The sequence below is a fragment of the Callorhinus ursinus genome, unplaced genomic scaffold, assembly GCF_003265705.2.
Source record: "Callorhinus ursinus isolate GAN/ISIS: 27379988/994484 unplaced genomic scaffold, GSC_fseal_2.0 scaffold3, whole genome shotgun sequence".
Taxonomy (NCBI): Eukaryota; Metazoa; Chordata; class Mammalia; order Carnivora; family Otariidae; genus Callorhinus; species Callorhinus ursinus.
The window spans coordinates 59647663-59668877 of record NW_027397065.1 but is presented as its reverse complement, the minus strand read 5'-3'; the positions used below and the strand labels follow the sequence as shown (position 1 = coordinate 59668877).

The 21215-nt window shown below is 41.8% G+C and overlaps 1 protein-coding gene across 8 annotated transcripts in view; it reads left to right on the top strand.

The window, feature by feature from the left end:
- GHR (growth hormone receptor) overlaps positions 1–21215 on the top strand; it is a 257534-nt gene that overhangs the window by 132962 nt on the left and 103357 nt on the right. Inside the window, exon 2 of one of the 8 annotated variants that reach the window (XM_073890945.1) lies at positions 7155–7244. The exons of the other annotated variants lie outside the window; for them this stretch is intronic. Coding sequence (XP_073747046.1) covers positions 7211–7244 — 34 coding nt within the window. The 5' untranslated portion in view covers positions 7155–7210. The remainder of the gene's footprint in view (positions 1–7154; positions 7245–21215) is intronic. 8 annotated transcript variants of the gene reach the window in all.

The following is a 21215-nucleotide window of genomic DNA, read 5'->3' as shown; positions in this document are numbered from 1 at the left end:
CTCCGTTGTGTATTTCTGGCTACCTCTATATTTCTCCATAGTACCATCACTTCCTGCTGACTCCCACGCACTCAGGTTTGGTTTTCTCAAAGGTAAAAGGTGGAATTCACTTGCCATTGTAAGAAACAGCTGAACTTATAAATGTTCTGAATTCATTCTTCTTGAAATGCATGGAAGTATCCAGGTACTAACTACACCCAAGTGCTTTTTCTAAAAGAACAGAGCTGGCAAACCAAACATTCCTGGCTCAGCAATTAGGAATCAAACCATGAACTTGCTCTTCCCATGCTTTTTGGCTAGTTGTTTGTATGTTTTGAGGAAGATGACTGAGTGCAAGAGGTAGTTTTGTATGGTATACTAAGTAACTTCTTACAGGATATACTTAATCAGAAAAATATTGTTGGACAGGAGTTACACTAGTTTTCAGAGACCGAGGGCCTAGATGAGGGTTTCTCAAACTTGGCCTATTGACATTTTAGGCCAAATGACTTTTTTAGTGATGGGAGGCATCCAATGCGTTGCAGCTTGTTTAGCAGCATCCTTGACCTCTACCCAGCAGGTGGTAGGAGCTGCATTCCCACCCTCAGCTGTAACAACCAAAACATCTCCAGACATGGGTGAGCACTCCCTGGGGGGTGGGCAAATGGCCCCCTCGTGGAGAACCACTGGTCCAGGTCTGGTGATGGCTTGTTGAACAGATAATGCCCAGGATTGTTCTGGGAGTCAAATTACATAAAGCATGTTGAAGTACTTTTAAAAATAAAATATTTCCAAGTTTGGTTACATCTCTATGTTTTCACTGGCTCACATGTTCATTCATCTAAGGTATTTTGGGGCCAGGTGCTGGAAGCCACCAATAAATCGACCTTAAGAGGCTTTAGGGTTTGCCAAGTAAACAAAGAGGTTAAAAGAAAAAGAGAGGTCATGTGAGACATCCAAAATGAATGTATAGAGATAATATGCACAAAATATTGTGGGAGTACCGGGAAAGAAAGGACTGCGTTTGACCCAAACCATAGAAAACCAGTTGGACTGCACAGCTGAAGCTCTGTGATAGTAATTACTAATTGACTAATTCTTTTTCATTCAATGTCATAAATTTATGCAGTTTTGCCAGAAGTATTTAAGGTGCCGGCTGACAGTCAGTGTGTAACACAGATTAAGGTATTATCATTTTTTTAGGGCTACTCTTAAAATGGTAAGAAACCTTAAATGAGCAACTTAAGAATTGAAGTTGTCACAGACACCTGTTATTTTCCCATCTTTTTTTCAACTTGCTCCAGTGATAGCAAACTATCAAACAAAAATGAAAAAGCCAAAAACTCCAACCCAGATTTTCCTTCAGTAGAGCACAAATGTTAGAAGCACTAGAAGAAATACCAGCAAGCTCTGTCCTGAGTATATTCTTCAAATGGACCTTGATAATTTTCGGTCTGTTGATTCAAAAGCAAACATTCTCAGCATCATGAACACCTGTTTTATCCTCTAAATCTGACATTGTATATTTAGATAGAAATAATTCTGCCTAAATAATCACCTGCTAGTACCAAGGAGGTAGGGTTGACCACCATAAAAGTACCAGAATTTCCAAACTTATTCCAAGATGTTCTAAATTAAATAGCCATGGAACAGGGAACTCCGTATAAAAGCTGGTGTGCCTGATGGAGCCACATTTGCATTAACGGCTGCAGCATTTTCCCCCTTTCAACCTCTCCTGTGAAAAATCCCCTGTTGCATGTTCCAGAGGTCCTCGTAGGTCGGCTAGAACAAGAGTTGGTAGCTATAGCATAGGCTGCACTAATGGTTATGAGTCACATTTGTTTTGGAAGATCACCCTTAAAGCCCGTCACTCAGGCTTGTTTATGAGGAACACAACGACATCAACATCGGCTAACAAATCCCCATGAATGCACAGTCACATCTGAATGCTTCCAGCAAATGTTTCCTGTCACTTCTCCCTCCACCACTTTGAGAATGAAAGGCTGGTGGAGCGAACAGGGAGCCATCTGTGAGCATTTATTCAAAGAAGCATGGGAGAGTATGGTAACTGCAAAGCCAGCTGTTGAAATTAATATAATTGGTGTGAGATTAGATTTCATCAGTCTTAAGACCTGCCTTTTACCACCAGAGAAATCAATCTTCGTATTTAAGGTTACACTAATATAAAACATTCCACATACTGAGCTACCTGTCGCATGCCTTTAGAATAACCATGCCGTGCTGTTTCTTTAAGCATTACAGGTGAGACAAACACCTGGCAGGTGCATCTTGTGGTACATTCAGAATCCCTGTGAAAACTTGACCGACATTGCTTTTTAATCTCAATGTGGCTATATGTATAAGAAACCAAACACACCATATAAGCATAACCATATATTGATAGTCCTTAGCAACTCATGAAAACCAAGTCTGTATTAGGATTTACAAATCAGGAATTTATTGGGTATATTCATGTCTTATTTCTGGGTTGAGCGGATTGTCTTCCACTTCCCTCACTTGAGAAAACTATACTTTTCATAAAGTTGCCACGAATTCCTTCAAACAAATATTTTTTGAGCATCTACTGTGTACCAGGCATGGTTCTAGGTGCTTGGAGTGCCTCCGTGAATAAGAAAGATAAAAACTCCTGCTGTCCTGGGGTTTCTCTTTACAGGGTATGTGTGTGTGTTTGCAGAGAGCATGAGGGTGGGTGAGGCAGATGATAGACTATAAGAGTAATAAATAATTGTCTAGTATGTTAGAAGGGTCTATGGAAAACCACACCATTTGTTCCTCACGGGAGTGTACCCCAAAGTTGATCTTCAATTTTATATGAATCTCCTAGGTTTTAAATGTTAGAAACCAATCCAAAATAATTTGACACTTATCCTCATGGTCTGTCTAGAAGCTGCAGCACCAACCCTCTGGTCATTGGTGAGAAAGCCCAGGCCCAAAGGGTTAAGTGACTTCCCTGAGATTCCAACAGTTACTGGCAAGAGTAGGGCCAGCATGCAAGATTCTGCTCCATTTTGCATTCCTCCGTAGTTTAGACTTAGTTGGTGGAATCTACTCGAAAATCTATTTTGAGACACTGAAAAGTTGGAAATGTCTTAAAGTGCATGCAGAGTGGCACCCTTATGGCAGAGAGGGCAACAGCAGAAAGATTTTGAGAGGTATGAATCAGATTGAGACCAGACCTTTATGAAATCACTCTGCTCTTTCATGGGGCAGGCCGACCACAGAAGCATGAGCCCTGACTCATGCATCCTCTTTCATCTTTATTGCTCACAAATTATCACTGACTATTTTCCTTCTGCTTCCTGGAGCTCCAGAAGATACAGAGATGGTCTGTTGGACTTGCCATCCCAGCTTTCTCTTATTCCTGCCTTGTCTCTATTTCTCTTCTGCATGTAACTTGGACTTGGCCATCATTCTTAGAGTTCCACTAAATCATTTGATGAAAAGATTGTTTACAAATCCAGGTTAAGAACAGAACTGAAAGGTACAGTCTGCTATGATGGAGTGGAATGAACTGTAGTCAACAGGCATGGCTTCTAGACTTACACCATAAGGCAGCCTTGCTGGAAATTGGTTTCCCTAACTGTAAATGGGGTTTTTAAATCTTCCAATATACAGGCTTATTGTGAGGATTCAAAGGTTAAGGGAGAAGGTGTCTATAATAGCACTCTGCAAACCATAAATGGCGGTCCATGCTAGCAGTTTCAGTTACTTCTGTCCTTTCTTTCTCTAAGGACAGGTTACCAGAGGGATAGACAAGTTTACCATTATTTGGAAGGTTGCCTTAGGCATATTTGTTGTTAGTGAAATTAGTTTTCTGAGAGTTGGAAGGGACCTCAGACATCTTTAGGGAACCAATCTCAGCTGCTACTCAGAATAAGCTGGGAAGTTTTTGAAAGATACAGAGTCATAAGCTCCCTACCTCGAGCTTCTGAGGCAGAAGATCTGGAGTGATGTGGAATTTGCTTGCATGTTATGTGTTTCTGTTTGTTTTAGGAAAATTCGAACATGAATCTAAAGATTACGGGTTTGGGAAACCTTGCTCCAACTTCCTACTAATGCTGAACTCCTCTCCTGCCATCCCTGGCTTCACTTAGAAACGGAAAACCACTAATTACCCAGGCTCTCATCTTTTCCACTCAGTTAACTTGTCCCCTTTTACCCCCAGCCCTTGGCACCACCCCCCACAGCTCTTATTGCCAAGCATCCACATTAATCCACGTTGACTTCGCTTCTTTCCACCTGCTGCCCTCTAGTGGAGGTGCTGACAAGCAGCAAAATATTTAAATGGGAGCACCAGCAGTTGACCAGTCTGAGCGGATGAGCTCACAGGGGTCAGTGCAGGTCCCCATGGGGTTGTCCACAGACCACAGCTATGAGAGGAATCGTTAGGCTAGCCTAAAATTGTTCGGACACTGTTTGCACACATCTTACATTTAGAGCAGAGCTCTATAGTAACCCCGCCATCTCTTTAAGGGTTTTTTCCCAGGTTTCAGAAATCTACCTGCAAAAGATGATCCTTGGGATATGTTTGCCTCTTCCTCCCCATTTCTTCTATAATTTACCCAAATTCCACTTCTTGCAAAAGAAGGTGGTTCATCCCTACTTCCCCCATTCTTTGGGTTTTCCAAATCTTGCAAGAAATGAAAGTATTTTTTTTTTAATCATTACAGTTTAGAAGCTTCCAGTCACCAGGTGAAAGGCACTGACATGAACTCAGCGTTAACAGTGTAATGGACACTTAGGCGATGTGTGTACCTTGTGTCCCTCTGAGATCCTGTGAGTTACCTGAAGTAGCCCTCTTTTACCCAGGAGGGTCTGAGGTCAAGAGAGTTTGAGAAGACTGTGGTATGTCACTTAGCCAGGGGCCAAGCCAGAACTAGAACTCTGGAAAGTATGGCCAACTGCTTCCATGTGGGGTGATTGTTCCGTCCTCTAGTGAGTAATAAAGAAATAATAACTTTCATGGGAAGTGAAATTAAGTCTCCTGGTACCATAGCCATAGTAAAAATCATTCAGGTTTTCTTTAATGAATGTTTAATAATCAGCGTGTCTCTGCACAATCCCCATACCTCATTTGTAGTACTCTTGCATCCAGAATCTTTTAGCGAGGAACTTGACAGGTGGGGAAGTTTGGGCAGGAGGTGAGAACAGCAAGTGCAAAGCTGAGACTAGCTATCACATGGTAGATGCCCTATACTCCTGCAGGCTTTGAGGAAACTAAGTAGTTATCTACATGAACCAGGACAGAACTCCAAGGCCAAACACTGATTCACACCGTGTGTGTGTGTGTGTGTGTGTGTGTGTGTCCATGCACGTATCTCATCCCCCACGGGATCCTTCATGATTACTTGCCCAGCATGAGTTTACCCCTTTTGTGGTGATGGTTTTTCACTCTTCTTCTATCCTTGATTGTTAATGTCTTGGTAAGTGACTTTTATTAATATAGTTTTTTCTTAAGGAACACAAATAATATAAGATTTCATTTGGCTGGTATTTTTCTTACCATCATAGATGACCATTATTTTTGGAATATTGTCATACAACCTATTTAACTTCTTAACTGGAATGTGTACACACATGTGCGTGCCCACACACACATGCACACACACCTGAACTGCCTTTTCTCCCTGTAATGATGGAAAATACAGACTCGTGTAGATAAGAGAATTTTCTTCAAGTCCTAGACCCACACTGTACCCTGTGTGTGAACAGTGTAGCATGGAAAGAATAATAATTAGGATATGGATTCCAGTTCCCTGCCCTCCTGCCATTTTTAAACTTTGCTACCTTGGTGAGGTAAATAAACTGTAAACCCAGGATAACCTGACATGTGTGGCTCAATTAAACAGTCTTGTGCAACATTGAAACCCCTGAATAGTTAAATGAAAACCATGTTAATCAAAATTCAGTAGCTGTCGGTTGGATTGGCTTTTGCATGGGCTTGCATGAAAGACGCTTGCCTTCCTTTCTGTTAGGAACTCCAATGAGATGATTCCCTCAATTTGGCTTTCTCTCTTATGATTTTTCTGGTTCATAAATAGCCTATACAGAAGCACTACCCTGGCATAGCATGGTTAACGGAATCCTAGATTTAGCCTTTTATGAAACAAAAATGCCTATGTAAATAATGACATATTGTTTTTCATTTAATTGTGTGTGTGAGAGAGGGAGAGAGTTCCAAGTTTTCGGGTATAGGGCACATCTGACTTGATAGCTGAAGGATGGCAGTCGGTCATTATCTGACCCTCATTCTGGAATGTTCCATGCAACTTCCTGTGCTTCCTTCCTACAGCTCAACACTGGTGAGCTTGCAGGGTGTAAGAATTATAGCCACACACCCTTCTACCCCTTTCGCTGCACACTTTTTCAGTTTTTTACTGTTGTCATAGCTTACTTTAAACAAAAATCAAAATTTAAAAAACTTTGTCCCCCAAATTTTGACCATTTGAAGTTTCAGGATTCTGAGGAATAACCATATCTGTATTTTATTGATGAATAAAGTACTAAATAAATGTACAAATGTAATCTTTGTAACAAACTTGGAAGGGGGGGAGGGGTGGAGTTAGTAAGGTTGAAAGGCAGAGAATGCCATCTGAGCCTGCCCAGTATCATAGGCATCCGTAGAACATGGAGGTGATAAACCAGAGTGGTTCAGAGAATAGACTGGATCTGAATCCTGTCTCCCACTTTCACTACTTTGTGCCTCGGTTTCCTCAATATGTAAAAGGGGGATAATGGTGCCTAGCATACAGGCTTATTGTGAGGATTAAATGGTTTGATCTGTGTGAAGAACTTTCAAGCCTATTTGGCATGAAAATGTTCAATAGATATCAGCTATTATTGGTATAAAACTACAGAAAAAGAGCTCAGAAGTCATTCGGTTTGGTGGGATCTTTTGTTCTTCCTCCTCTGCCTTCCCTGCTCCCACTTTGCTTACCTCCCAAACCACCTCTGCCTCCTATTTCTCTTCCTCACAACTTTAGAATTTTCAGGGAAAATGTTCAGAAGAAAAGAAGAGATGTGTTCTTTGGAGGGTGCCAAGCTTTCTGAGAGCCAAGTATACATGTGTCCAATAGTAACAGGCTTTATGAATCAGGAAGCTTATTTCTTAAGAAATGGGCTTAACTTTTTAATGGATGGATCTCTTTGTACAGGTAGATGGAAGTTGGCTCAGTCCTAGTATAGCACAGTTGAACCGGGGAGCTAAAGGATGAACGTAAGAGGAATGTCATGTACACTTTTAGGTGAGTTCACTATGCAAAGCCCACCTGTCTTCACCAACCTTTTGCATGAAAACATAATGGAAGTCAAAATCTAAGAGCAGCTTGTCCCCTCGGGCCTTCAGTGCCTTTGGCGTGTCTTTCCAGGCTCCCTGCTCTTCACCCCTCCTAACAAGGCCCCACTGACCTCAAAGGGCCCTTCGTGCCAGGCCATGAAGCACTTCTGAGCCAGAGGCCTGGGATTACAGCCAAAGCTGAATGAAGGTGCAAAATGTATGGCTAAAAAAAGCCCAAACACATGGCACTGGGTATAGCAGATAAGTTTGTTGGAAAAATGGTTTATAAATAACATGGAAAGAGGAAAAAGGTAGAGGGGCAAAATATTGAGTTGTTATCCGATACTTGAGGTCAGTCTCACCATTTCTAATACTGAACCCCAAGGTGATGCACACTAAAAAAAAAAAAAAAAAAAATGGACCTTCTGGATAAAATGAACTCTGCCTAGGCTTATTTGTAAGCCCAGTAAGCCAAATTCTTAAACAGGATTCCTTTTATTTGGAATACATTGGAAAACGTATGTAATTTGAAAACAAATAAATATAAAACAACAGCAGGAAACAAATCCCATGAAAGTGTTATGCTTTTCTGAGAATGGTCTCTAAGGCTGGGATGCCACAGAAATGAGAATATTAGGGATCTCACCGAAGTGGTGTTTTCTCTTCCAAATCACAGCAGGGGGATGGATGGACTAAAGACAGAAGGAATGAGGGGAAACAGAGATCAGTCACTTGGGAAAGTTTTCTTTTCTTTCCCCCTTTCTGTTTTTGGCTTTATTTTATTTTTCCCTTGTCAAAGCCAGAAGGGACCTGAATTCTGGGTCCAGAAGTCCCAAGACCAGAGGATCAGGGGAAACCACTCAGGCTGGAAGCTGTGATCTTATCACCGGTCCAGATCCCTCCTTCTTCCTCCCTGGGAAACTTGTGCAAACACAACTGCCTGGTCTTCCTGTTCAGGGGCAAAGGTTTTGCTCCCTTCTCTCTCATATGGGAAAATGAACTTTGGGGGATGCTTTTGCTGTTGTTTTTGTTTTTTTTTAAAGAAACAGAGACTTGACTTGTTCTCACAGACCCCTTCCCAGGACATGGAAACCACAACTAACCAAAGATGATGAGCTTAGACAAGGGCCAGCATGCCTTCCCCTGGAGCTGGACCATATTCCCCATCCACCATTGCCTCTTCTTCCCACCCTAGCCCACCACTATCTCCATCATGCTTTGTGGTTACCTGTCTGCCCCTTGCTGTGAGTTATACTCTCCCAGGAAGAGCAACCCCTTGGCTCAGTGCCAGTCTTCCAAGAAGGGAATGAACCTGTGTTTTCTCCTTGCCAGGATTTCTTCTTTGCCCAAGAGCGCTCAGTCAGGGAGACTAAGATGTTCAGTGTTGAAGTGTGTATGCTTAAAATAGTAATAATTTTCTGTCTTCTTTGAATCTCATCTTCCAAAATCGAGATGATGCCTTGAGTCAGGATCATATTGATGCAGTGTCCGGGGGTGTCAGGGAGGCTTCTATGATAGCACAGGCCGCCAGCTGGAGGTCCGGTAGTGGCACGTGGTGATAAGGAGTGCCCTGTCCTGGGGCGCCTGGGTGGCTCAGTTGTTAAGCATCTGCCTTCGGCTCAGGTCATGATCCCACGGTCCTGGGATCAAGCACCGCATCGGGCTCCCTGCTCCGTGGGAAGCCTGCTTCTCCCTCTCCCACTCCCCCTGCTTGTGTTCCCTCTCTCCCTGTCTCTCTCTCTCTAATAAATAAATAAAGTCTTTAAAAAAAAGGGGGAGTGCCCTGTCCTTTTGCAGGAGAATTTCAAATTCAGACTCGGGACTTTTATATCTTCTCCAAATTAATTTTGGAGAATTTTAGTTCATTTTAGTCTATTAATGGCATCTAATGAGATCTTTTAGATTGGAAATTCTGCTCTTCCTTTCTCCTCCATGACAGCATTACCAATTTTCTTTCATTTATGGATTTGGTAAATCTGTAAGCATGCCTTTTTTTCTTTTGGCCTTCTACCAAAGCTTTTACACAAAACCAAATTCAAAACCTCGTAACCTACCTGTAAAGATTGTGCCCCAGGCTGTTCAGGATTCTCTAATTAACTTCTTGGGTCATTTGTTTAACTGTCAGTGAATTCGCTTATCTTTATAATTATTCAGGCCACAGTAATATATTCCACTTACAACATATCATGAGAGACTACATCACTGGTCTCACTGAAATTGAAAAACATGAGATGAGCAACACTCCTCTAACAACAATCAGATAAGTCTTCCACGAGAGGAAGTGAAGTACATTTCCTATAATGATTTGTTCTTAGTGAATCCATGTTGGTGACCTATTGTTTCCTCTCTAGGTACTCAGAAACCATCTAATAATTCATTCCAGAATGTTGCGGGAGACTGAGATTAAAGGTATAGCTTTAAGAATCAACCTATTATAAAAAAATTAAAAAAAAGAATCAACCTATTAAGCCTATTCAAACATTGTGTTATCTTCTGTTTTTGTCCTCCAAAACTCCTCCCAAATAATCAGGAGTTCATTGGTCCATTTCATGTTTCCAGGATCTGGGATCAAATTCATCTGATCTCAAATGTTTGAAGTCATCGTTCGTTTGAGATTGTGCTTATTGTCCCATTGACTTTAGACTTCGGTTTTATTAACTACATTTATTCTGTACTCTTCAGTCTTCATGTTATTATGCTTGACTAAGAAGAAAACTCAACAGTTTGCATTTGCTTTCCCTTTCTTCTCAGAGTTGTCATCTTTTCTTGTTGTTTTCATATTATTTTAGGATTTTGTGAGATGAGACAAAATATATCTCAGCTTATAGTTTTAGCATTTAAGTGTAAAAGTTCTGGACTGTGGATTTTTACTTCATCTTAAAAAATAGTCTGTAGTGTCTCTTTCCTCTCTTTCTCTGTGTGTGTGTGTGTTCACACACATGTATGCCTGCACGTATGTACTTGTGTGGGGTTTTTTTTAATTCTGTCTTTCAGTGCATTCTGAATATTTAGAAGTCATTTGTACTACATGTGAGATAGCTGATAAGCCACCATGCATGAGGTTTAATTTAAGGTGGAGAAGATTGCTTTGAGTTATTATTCTTAGAATAAGTAACAAGTTTCAAAACCCCGAACTAAACATGGCAAATCACCAAATTTGGTTCCATTACTTGGCAAGACCCAGTGAAACCCAAGACCATTAAGTTCAGATGGAGAGAAATGGAGGTGAGAAAACCAGAGCCAGAGAGGGCCAGCTGGAGGTGAAAACTTGTGTGAAATGGCTCGGGGACCCTAGGAGTCAGCAGGTCATTGGGAAGATGGGGAAGGGAAAGGCAACATTAACCAATTATTTCATTCATTCATTCATTCATTCATTCATTCATAAATGTTTATGGGGAGCATGCTGCATGCCTGACGCCCTTGTTGGTGGAACTAGGATGCCGAGGGAGACAAAATGAGGTGAAAATGAGCGAGAAGCAGTCAGTCTCTAGCCTCAGTAACAGCTGGGCCAGTCCACATAGGGATATGCTTTTCTATTCCGAACGCACAACCAACCAAAGTAATAAGCTATAGACAACCTCTACTTTGACACATAACGTTTCAAAATAATAAAAAGACAGATTCCAGAAGTGTCTATCTGTAACCATTTGAAGAGGCTTAAAATTAAAATCAGAGAGCAAGATGTGTTTCTGTGGGGAGAATTTATAAGGTAAGGCTAGTGTGTGCTATGGGAAGACTGCTGTGTTGGCAGTGTGACAGAGATGTGGTCAAGGGTATGGAAACACAAATCCACTCGATATTCCGGAGCTGCTGTCTCCCTAAACGCACCCACAGTTCCTCAGGTTTTGCCACATATTCAGATTGCAAACCAACTATAGAATGTTAAAAAGTCTCTCTTACAAAATTGTTCCTGGGTTTCTGCTGCTTAAATTCTACTGTGGGGAATGTGACTATAAACCGGCATCTAAAATAGGCAATTCTCATATTAAGAATCAGTGTTACTCATAACCATAGGGGCGTGTTACTGACATTCCAACAGATAACTTAAAGATTTGCAGCATCAGAAACATAGAGGGGGCGCCTGGGTGGCTCAGTCGGTTAAGCGTCCACCCTTGGCTCAAGTCATGAACCCAGGGTCCTGGGATCGAGCCCCGCATCGGGCTCCCTGCTCCTCGGGGAGCCTGCTTCTCCCTCGCCCTCTGCCTCTCCCCCTGCGTGTGCGCTCTCTCTCTCTCTCTCTCTCTCTCAAATACATACATAAAATCTTAAAAAAAGAAGAAGAAACCTAGCACACGCGTACCTAGAACTGACGAACTGACAGCCGCTTGCTCACAGGAGGACGGGAGAAAAAGGACCCCTGCCCTCTGTGTTGGATTTCTTTGTACTGCTGTGGGGGTGTTGCAGGGACCACAGTGGATTTCCCTGATGTAAGCCTTGCGACTTGTTTTCCAGTTCAGCTCAGTAAAATCTGAGCAGAAGAGAACTCCCCTTTGGCCACCCACCTCACAGGGTCTCCAGGGGCACTCTGTAGAAGCATTCCACATGAGACAAATCTACAGTTCTGTAATCAAAATGAAAAACACTTGAACTGAATCATCCCCAGTCAGCACTAGCTCCCAGCCCTGATCTAGAAGAATGCAGGGAGCCCTGCAAGTTGAAGGGGTTTTGGCAGGCCAGGAAACAGCCGTAACATTGTCCGGGATTGTCTGTAGGAGCCGTGCGGGCTGTTGACAGCACTTAGAAGGCCCCGAAACGGGGCAGACGCTTTCCGCATTAGGTCAAATCAGCGGCAGCTGCCTGGTTCACCAAGTGAACGTTTGACCCTGTACGAGGCAGAGGGCTCTCGTGGACCTTGGTCTCTCATTTCGCGGGTTAGTTTTCTCCTTCAGAACCAGTGGGTAGGATCTTTGCCTTTTAAACGGCTTCATTTTTACTACAAGTGGGATGTTCTTCTTGCTGCAGCTGAAGGGAGGGAAGATGAGGAATGAGAACAGGTCTTTCCTGCTATCCCTCGGTGTCCACCATCTTCGCCCGGGGTGGGGAAAGCACATCGACAGCTGTTGCACCAGACCTTGGGCATGCTGGCTAGGGAGCGCAGGTCCCCCTGGCACAGTTGTCCTCATCACCTCGAGGCCTGCACACCTGTCTCTCTGAGAGTCTCTCCAGTCTCCTGTCCTCCCCGTGCCTGCCCGGCTCAGCACCCTCCCATTGTCCTCGCTGCCAGGGCATCCCTTTGCCATCCCTAACCAGGCCTGCCCTCCCAAAAGGGGTCCCTACCTTAGCCTTACCTCAAAACCTCATGATGTGTTTCCCAAACTGATGGCCCATGGGAAGAATCAGGTAAAATAATTTACACTGAGGTATAACTTGTTGAGTATTCTGAATATGATAATTAAGGGGTATGAGCAGAGCATTTTAATAGGGGACCATGATTCACCCAAATGAATAAATCTCTAATGTTGCCATTTCTGTTTTCCTGCACCAGATGGTATGGATATTTCAGGGAGCCAAGGGATTCTTTCCTTAGCTGTTCAAGTCATACTCTCTGGGTGAATGCCTAACCCAGCTTCCCATTATTTTCTTTTCAAAGATGCAGTATTCAGTCATGTCTTAGAAAACATTTATCTTCACACCTTTGCCAAAATTCATTAAAGTCGGTGAAAATAAAAAAGAAGGCTTTTTGGAGAAGGGGGGGCATTTTATTTCAGGTTGTGAGACCAAGTCCCCAGTTGAACTGAAGGTACTCCTTTACATCCTTCCCTACAGATTTATAAAACCTCAGAAAACTTCTGTTAACCAAATTCAAAGTAATACCGGCTGGATGGACTGATAAAGAGAGATACCTTAGTCTGCTTAATAAGGGTAGTAGCTGCCCTCCAGTAGGCGATGGTAAAAGGGAAATGATTTCTAAGATTTTCCATGAAGGCCAAGCAGTTTGCGGTGGAAAACCTGGCCTCTACCTTCAAAGTTCTGTTACGAATTTGTAGTTGAGAAGCAAAGCCTGATGGGGGCGGGGGATATCATTCTTATTAAAATGCTAGTTAATTATGCAAGCATTATTTATTTTTACAAAGCAATAGACACGGTAAAAACATTTATAGAAATCAATATTGGATTTAAATTTTCAACGGAGTGATTCCCTATTGTCATTCTCTTGGATACAAATGCCTTGTGTCAGGTACTGTGTCCTGAGGTCCACACAGCAGCTAGTAAAGTGCTTTGTGTAGAGTAGGCAACTGGCAAATGCTTATTTAATGAGTCAGTATAGTTTTGTTTTTGCTTTACTTTGCTTTCTCTGTTTCCCCGAGGATGTGAGGGGGTTAAGCCAAGGGAAGCTATCTCTTATATATAAACATGGATGTCAAAGTAACTATTTTTGCATAAACAAACACATTCAACTGATTTGGTAAACATTATATATCTATATACAGATATATAGGTATAGCACTGGGCAGCTGAAGAAATATGAGGCACTGTCACTTCACTCTTCCTTTCCTGACTGGATCCCGGACTTTACATTGGTAGAGCTACCTCGTAAAGTAGCCCACCTGTATTTACTGGGCCACCAAAGGAGTGGCCCTGCTGGAGTTATTTCTGAACGCAGTGCCCTAGAACGTAGTGCGTGGGCCTGGGATTTAAAGTGAGGCCCCAAGAGATCATCACACACATTTTCCACTTGTGGGGGAATCCCCTTAGCTGGAAATAGATGGTGATTGCAGACACTCGATCCAAACCCCACTTCCTCTTTTGAATTGAGTAGGCTAATAACCATTCTTGAGGCTTTGAGATAGTGATGGATCCTCCTAATTAGGAATTCAGCTGCTGGTTTCTTAGAGTATTTTGAAGTTGAAGGATGAAAAGGGCACAGGACAGTAAAGTTACTTAGAACAGTCTAGTTCAGCTTCCCTCCTCCCAGCCACCACCCAAGACTGTACCTGAATCATTCTTAGAACATTAACAAAAAAAACCTTGCAATCCCCAGCCCACCTGTTTCTAATTGGAAATCCTTGCCATCGGAGTTTTCCTGTGTATTTAACCTACGTGGCTGTTCATGAATGGTAAACATATTTGCGTTGCCAGAATTTTGGCAACATTTTGTCAGCATTTTGCTCATGAAAATCTATGTGGATTCTATCACATTAGCCTTCTTGGCTTCTAAATCAGGAGTTCCCAGACTTTTCAAATGTGATCTCCATTTAGTGTCAACACCTATAGCCCTCGCATGTCTTTGTTATACCTTTATTTACTGAAGTATTAGACAGGCCTTGGAGGTGACATGGATCTGTGGATCCAAATAACTCCCTTCTCTATGTTTGCTCTCTCTCCCACATAAGTGAATGCAGTCCCTAGTTTATGAATCAGTTTTGGATTAAATAACCCTAAACCTTTCATCATTTTTTGTACTTCTTACATGCTTTTTTTTCATTTTCCTTAAAATCCTAAGAGTGCATTTTATGTATTATTAAAATAATGTCATGACCACATGAACAGACATTTCTCCGAAGAAGACACACGGATGGCCAACGGACACATGAAAAGATGTTTATCATCACTTATCATCAGGGAGATGTGAATCAAAATTACAATGCGATATCACCTCACACCTCTCAGAATGATTAAAATCAACAACACTGGAAACAGCAGGCGTTGGCGAGGATGTGGAGAAAGGGGAACCCTCTTACACTGTTGGTGGGAATGTAAACTGCTGCAGCCATTATGAAAAACAGTATCGAGTTTCCTCAAAAAGTTAAAAATAGAACTACCCTATGATTCATCAATTGCACCTCTGGGTATTTACCCAAAGAATACAAAAATGCTAAGTCAAAGGGATATATGCACCCCTATGTTTATAACAGCATTATTTACAGTAACCAAGATATGGAAGCAGCCCAAGTATCCATTGCTTGATGAATGAATGAGGAAGGTGTGGTGTGTGTGTGTGTGTGTGTGTGTGTGTAGGTATATATATATATATATGTGTGTGTGTGTGTATATATATATATATATATATATATAATGGAATATTATTCAGCCATAACAATGAAATCTTGCCATTTGCAATGACGTGGATAGAGCTGGAGAGTTTAATGCTAAGCGAAATAAGTCAGTCAGAGAAAGACAAATATCATATGATTTCACTCCTATGTGGAATTTAAGAAACAAAACAAAGGGAAAAAAACAGACAAAACAAGAAACAGACTCTTTTTTCTTTTTTCTTTAAATTTTTTATTGTTATGTTAATCACCATACATTACATCATTAGTTTGTGATGTAGTGTTCCATGATTCATTGTTCGTGCATAACACCCAGTGCTCCATGCAGTATGCGCCCTCTTTAATACCCATCACCAGGCTAACCCATCCCCCCACCCCCCTCCCCTCTAGAACCCTCAGTTTGTTTTTCAGAGTCCATTGTCTCTCATGGTTCGTCTCCCCCTCCGATTTCCCCCCCTTCATTTTTCCCCTCCTGCTATCTTCTTCTTCTTTTTTTCCAAAAAATAGAAATGGAAGGAAAACTTCCAAACTCATTTTATGAGGCCACCATTACCTTGATCCCCAAACAAGACAAAGACCCCATCAAAAAGGAGAATTACAGACCAATATCCTTGATGAACATGGATGCAAAAATTCTCACCAAAATACTAGCCAATAGGATCCAACGGTACATTAAAAGGATTATTCACCACGACCAAGTGGGATATATCCCTGGGCTGCAAGGTTGGTTCAACATCTGCAAATCAATCAACGTGATGCAATACATTAACAAAAGAAAGAACAAGAATCATATGATCCTCTCAATAGATGCAGAAAAAGCATTTGACAAAGTACAGCATCCTTTCTTGATCAAAACTCTTCAGAGTGTAGGGATAGGGGATACATACCTCAATATCATAAAAGCCATCTATGAAAAACCTACAGCGAATATCATTCTCAATGGGGAAAAGCTGAGAGTTTTTCCCCTAAGGTCAGGAACGCGGCAGGGATGTCCACTATCACCACTGCTATTCAACAGAGTATTAGAAGTTGTAGCCACAGCAATCAGACTCTTAATTACAGAGAACAAACTGATGGTTAGCAGAGAGGAGGTGGGTAGGGGGATGGGTGAAATAGATGAGGGGGATTAAGGAGTGCACTTGTCATGATGAGCACTGGGTGATGTATGGAATTACTGGAATTAAAATAAAAACTTTAAAATGATTTAAAAAAACAGGAAAAGAAAAAAATGATGTTATGACCCGTTGCTATGTTTAGATAAAGTGATGTTTTTTCCCCTAGCCACTGAGGCAGCGGTGCCAACTGTAGACTCCCTTCAGAATAATCACTTTAGGGGCATCTGGGGGGCTCAGCCAGTGAAGCGTCTGCCTTCAGCTCGGGTCTTGATCTTGGGGTCCTGGGATCGAGCCCCACATCAGGCTCCCTGGTCAGCAGAGAGCCTGCTTCTCCCTCTCCCTCTGCCTGCCTGTCTGCCTACTTGTGTTCTCTCTCTCTCTCTGTCAAATAAATAAATAAAATCTTTAAAAAAAAAAAAAGAATGATCACTTTAGTAACAGTAGGTTCTAAAGCACACCCACTGTAAGCTTTTAACACTTTTCTATACTTACTTTGTAAGTAACCAACATAGTGGAACAGCAAGTCTGACTTTTGTGTCTCAGAGCCTCTATATATATTATTCCAAATTACGGAGGACACCAAAGAGCTTTTGTTTATAGGAGTTATATTGATATTTACTGTATTAGAGATTAAAACTGAGAAATGTTTAGAACATAGCCATTAAAAGGATGACTTCATCATCCTATAGCCTCTGGGAAACCCCACAGTACACTTGTGAAAGACATGATGGTTTAGTATTATAATAATAGTTTTGATGTGTGGACCCACCAACATAGAATATATTCATGACACATTGCATAACGTCTAGAAACTAACCATCTAAGGCCCCAAATAAATACTAATAAATGATGCTAAATTCTGATTTAATGATGCTTCCTGCAATAATCCTAAAAATATAGATCAGATAGAAGCCAGCATAGATTCAATAGCCTCTTGGTATTGCCTACTCTCTTACTACCTACCCTGCAGAATTGCTTCCACTGATTTTCATTTTATAAGAAGCAGCCCTATGAAATGTGTTACCATAATCTTAGAAATGATATAGGGTACATTGTTCCCTTTGGTAACGATCCATGGGCGAAATGGTATAATGACCTGTGGGAGAAATGCCAAATGGTATAGTAAAAACTCTGCTTCTCCTCAGAATCTGGTGTGTTTTTATCTCATGGCCACTGTAATTCTTGTAACTGCACTCTCTGGTCTGCTTTGGTTACCAGGAAGATAAGAACTGAAAATCTAATTTATATTTAATATTCAGAGCCCAATGGTATTACTTCTACATGAAATTTTCCCTGACATTATCTTATCCTTTGGATCTTGTTTTCCTTTGTTCTGATTTTTCTTTGCATATATTTTAAATACGTCTTATTGCGTAGTCTCCGGGGGGAATGAATGACTGAATGAATGAATGGGATATGTGATCCAGTTTAGAGGGATTGTTGGAGTACCCAGCATGGTGCAGACCAAGCAGAGTTAGTTGTATAAGGTTTCATGGACGAAATGGATCTTAAGTGGAGCTCAGGAGGAACAGGAAGTGGGTTGCTGGACACACCAGGCTGTTTCATGTGAGTGATTGGCTCTAACGGAGATATAGCCGTAGACTGAGTGGGTGATGTCCCGAGGGCGGTAAAGAGATCTTTCTGACTGCGGTACCAGAGCTGATTGCCTTATTATGTTTTTATTCATCTGAAGAGGCCCCTGAGGATAGGAGCTAAGGAAAAGTGGAATCAGTTTCCTGTTAAGGAAGGATTTTCACTTCAGTTACTGAAGGTAAAGCCTTAAAAGCTGAGAGGCCAATTAGGAGAAAATTCCACTGGTTCATATGGAAGAAAGGCCTGTCTAAACACAAGTAGGAAGAAGCAGATGAGAGTATGAAGAAGAATCAGTGAATTGCAGCCAGCTTTTGGAGCTGGCTTGAGTTAAAATTAATGCACTATTTACGGACTTTTCACCAGGTCTGCTTTAGTCATTACTATATACAGAGCTTACCACAGCATATAGCACATAGTGGGTGCTTCAGAAATGTTGAGTTTGATGAATGAAATGCGTCCCTACCTCTAAGGAAGAAGAAGAGAAGCAGATAAGTAAATCAATAGATAAAATGAACTCTGCATCAATTGCTTTGGGAGGGGCTTATAAACAAGGACAAAGCAGCATTCTCAGCTGAAAGCCTGGAGCCACAGTGACTGGGGAAGCCCATGCACACATGGGCAGCAGGTATGCACCCCTGCTTGGCCTTCTCACAAAAGCAGCGGTAGCACATGAAGAGTTTTGCAGGGTCGGGGCCCTTGACTGATTTTTAAGTCACCTGATGAGGGAAGCACTGACTTCTCCCCTGGTGTGATCAAGAGCCAGGATACAATTGAAATGTATGTTAGAACCTTAGCTCCAGCCTAATCCTGCTAGCTTAGTGTTTGTGGTTGCCGGTAGCACTAGCCTCTCTCCTGGCCTGATCAAGTGTCTGAGGTCCAAGCCTTCAGCTTAAACAGAATTGATTGCCTTAAGCATTGGGCAAGAACTCTTCCATAGAGCATTGCGGGAACCCAACTCCTTTTCTTGGGATCCAGCTTATAGGGAAATCAGTCTTGAGCAAATTAGTCCTTCATCTCAGCGTCCCAGCCTAAAGGAAAGGGTGGCCTCTAAGCATTGCACTCCACTTTGCTAGTAACCTGTTCCATTTCAACCTGTAAGACCTATGAGGCTGGTCACTGGTGTCACCATAGGACACAGTGGAAAATGGTTAGAACAGGCTGGGTGCAGGTTGTGTTCTCTCAAGGTAGATTGGCAAGCACTCTTTGTAGTGGGGTGCTGGTAAATGTTTAACAACTGCTCTTGGTGGAAGGTGGGGGGCAAGGGACAGCGGTGATTTGTAGTATTTGCTGATTTCCATAGCATAAATACACCCATCATGGCCAATGTCCAGCCACCAGTATGATTGAAAATGGCATTGGAAAGAGAGGCCAACAGTCCACCATTATTATAGTGTATTTCCACCATAGATAGAAGAGACATCAATAACCTCAAGATCATAGATATTAATTAAATGTAGTAAAATAATTATGAACTGATTGGTTTTAAGTACTTATATTTGTTTTTAATATAATATTTAATTTTTTAATATTTTATTTATTTGACAGAGACACAGCAAATTGATATATTTTATTTTTTAATAGTGACTGTGTTTAATAACCAGCTCACAAAATTCCTTCAAATTTGACAACCAGCCCATGAGCTGGCGAGAGCTCATTCCAGCATACCACTAGGTGAGGACAACCTAGAAGAAATACTTTGTCCTTCCAAGAAAGGTGCAAACACTGGCATTCATGGTTCCAATACCAGGGTTGAGAAAAGACTAGCTAGATGCTACAGTATTATTCTCAGGTCTCTTCCAATGGCCAGGGAAACTGTCATTCTGAAGGAAGAGTGAGCTGTCCTCAGTGGCCTACCTAGCTTCAGGTCCTGGTAGCCATGGTTAATGGTCAGTTTCATTTGCAAGTACTGGATGGTGCTATTCCATGAGGTGTGCCAGGAGGCCCTGAGAGCAGAGTGATATTGTTAGGGAGACACTGGAATGATTACCAGCTCTCCTCCCGCCATGCCCAGTACCAAGTAGAAAACCCAGTGACCTATTTGCTGAGAACTCCACCAAGGAATTTGAGACAGTCTAGGTAACATTTGTTACCTAGACTCAAATATAAGATAGGCAGTAGGCAGAAATGAAGAAGTAATTTTGGTTCTGAAACAGGTCAAAGAAAAGTGAAGCAAGGAAGATATGGTTGAACTGGGTCTTCAATGATGACCAGAGAAGACTCACCACTGACACTGGAGGGGAAATATGAGTGGGTGTCCCTGGCAGAAGAAGCAAGGTAGACACAGTGTAGGAGTATGAAGGAGCATGGAGGGTTTCAGTATTGTCCAGGTAACTACCTGGGTCGTGGGTTGCTGTGGTCTGAATGTTTGTGTGCCCGCAAAGTTCGTATGTTGAAATCTCAATCCCTGAGGTGATGGTAGGAGGAGGTGGGCCTTTGGAAGGTCATTGGGTCATGAGGATGGAGCCCTCATGATGAGGATTAGTGCCCTTGTTAAGAGGCCCCCTAATGCTCCCTGGCCCAGAGTGCAAGGAAAGATAAAAGGGGAAGAGGAGTTTGGGGGCCAGGTTGTCAAGGGCATTTTATGCCATGCTAAAGAGTTTCGAGTTTTTTCCTTTCAGTAACAGAAAGATCTTAGAATAAGCAGGTACTGAAAGAATCAGGTCTGTGTTTTTGTAAGAATTAAAAAAAAAAAAAATGCTTGGGCACCACTCCATCGCCTGCGGATTATGGTGAAATTTCCCAAGTCAGTGCATAGGCTGCTGGGTACCGCTTGAGGCTTTCTTTTTGCCTGAGATTTCAACACTGGGGCATTTTAGGGCTTGGCCCTAACCTGTTCTTAAGCAGAGTATTTGCTCAATGCCAGAACAGTAGTCTTCATATTTAAAGTTATTCTCCTTTCCAAAAGGTAAATTAGAAAAGCAATATACCTTTAATCAAGAGAGTTAATCTTTCATCATTTAAGTAACTGTCCACTGATCTTTGGTTTTAAAGATAATTTGATGCACATAAATGGCTATGTACCCAGAACTCTTTATGCTTGCTTGCATCTTGAATTTATCAGACCCATCTTCTGCCTATAGTTTTAGAATTTTGTGTCCTGTCATTTCTAGGAAGTATATTCCTGTAAATCTGGATTGAGAATTTGGAAAAATACAGAGCCAAAGCCTCTTAAAACCTTAAAAAAAAAGAAAGACTCATTATTTGAGAATATCTTAAAAGGAAAAACTTAAGAAAATA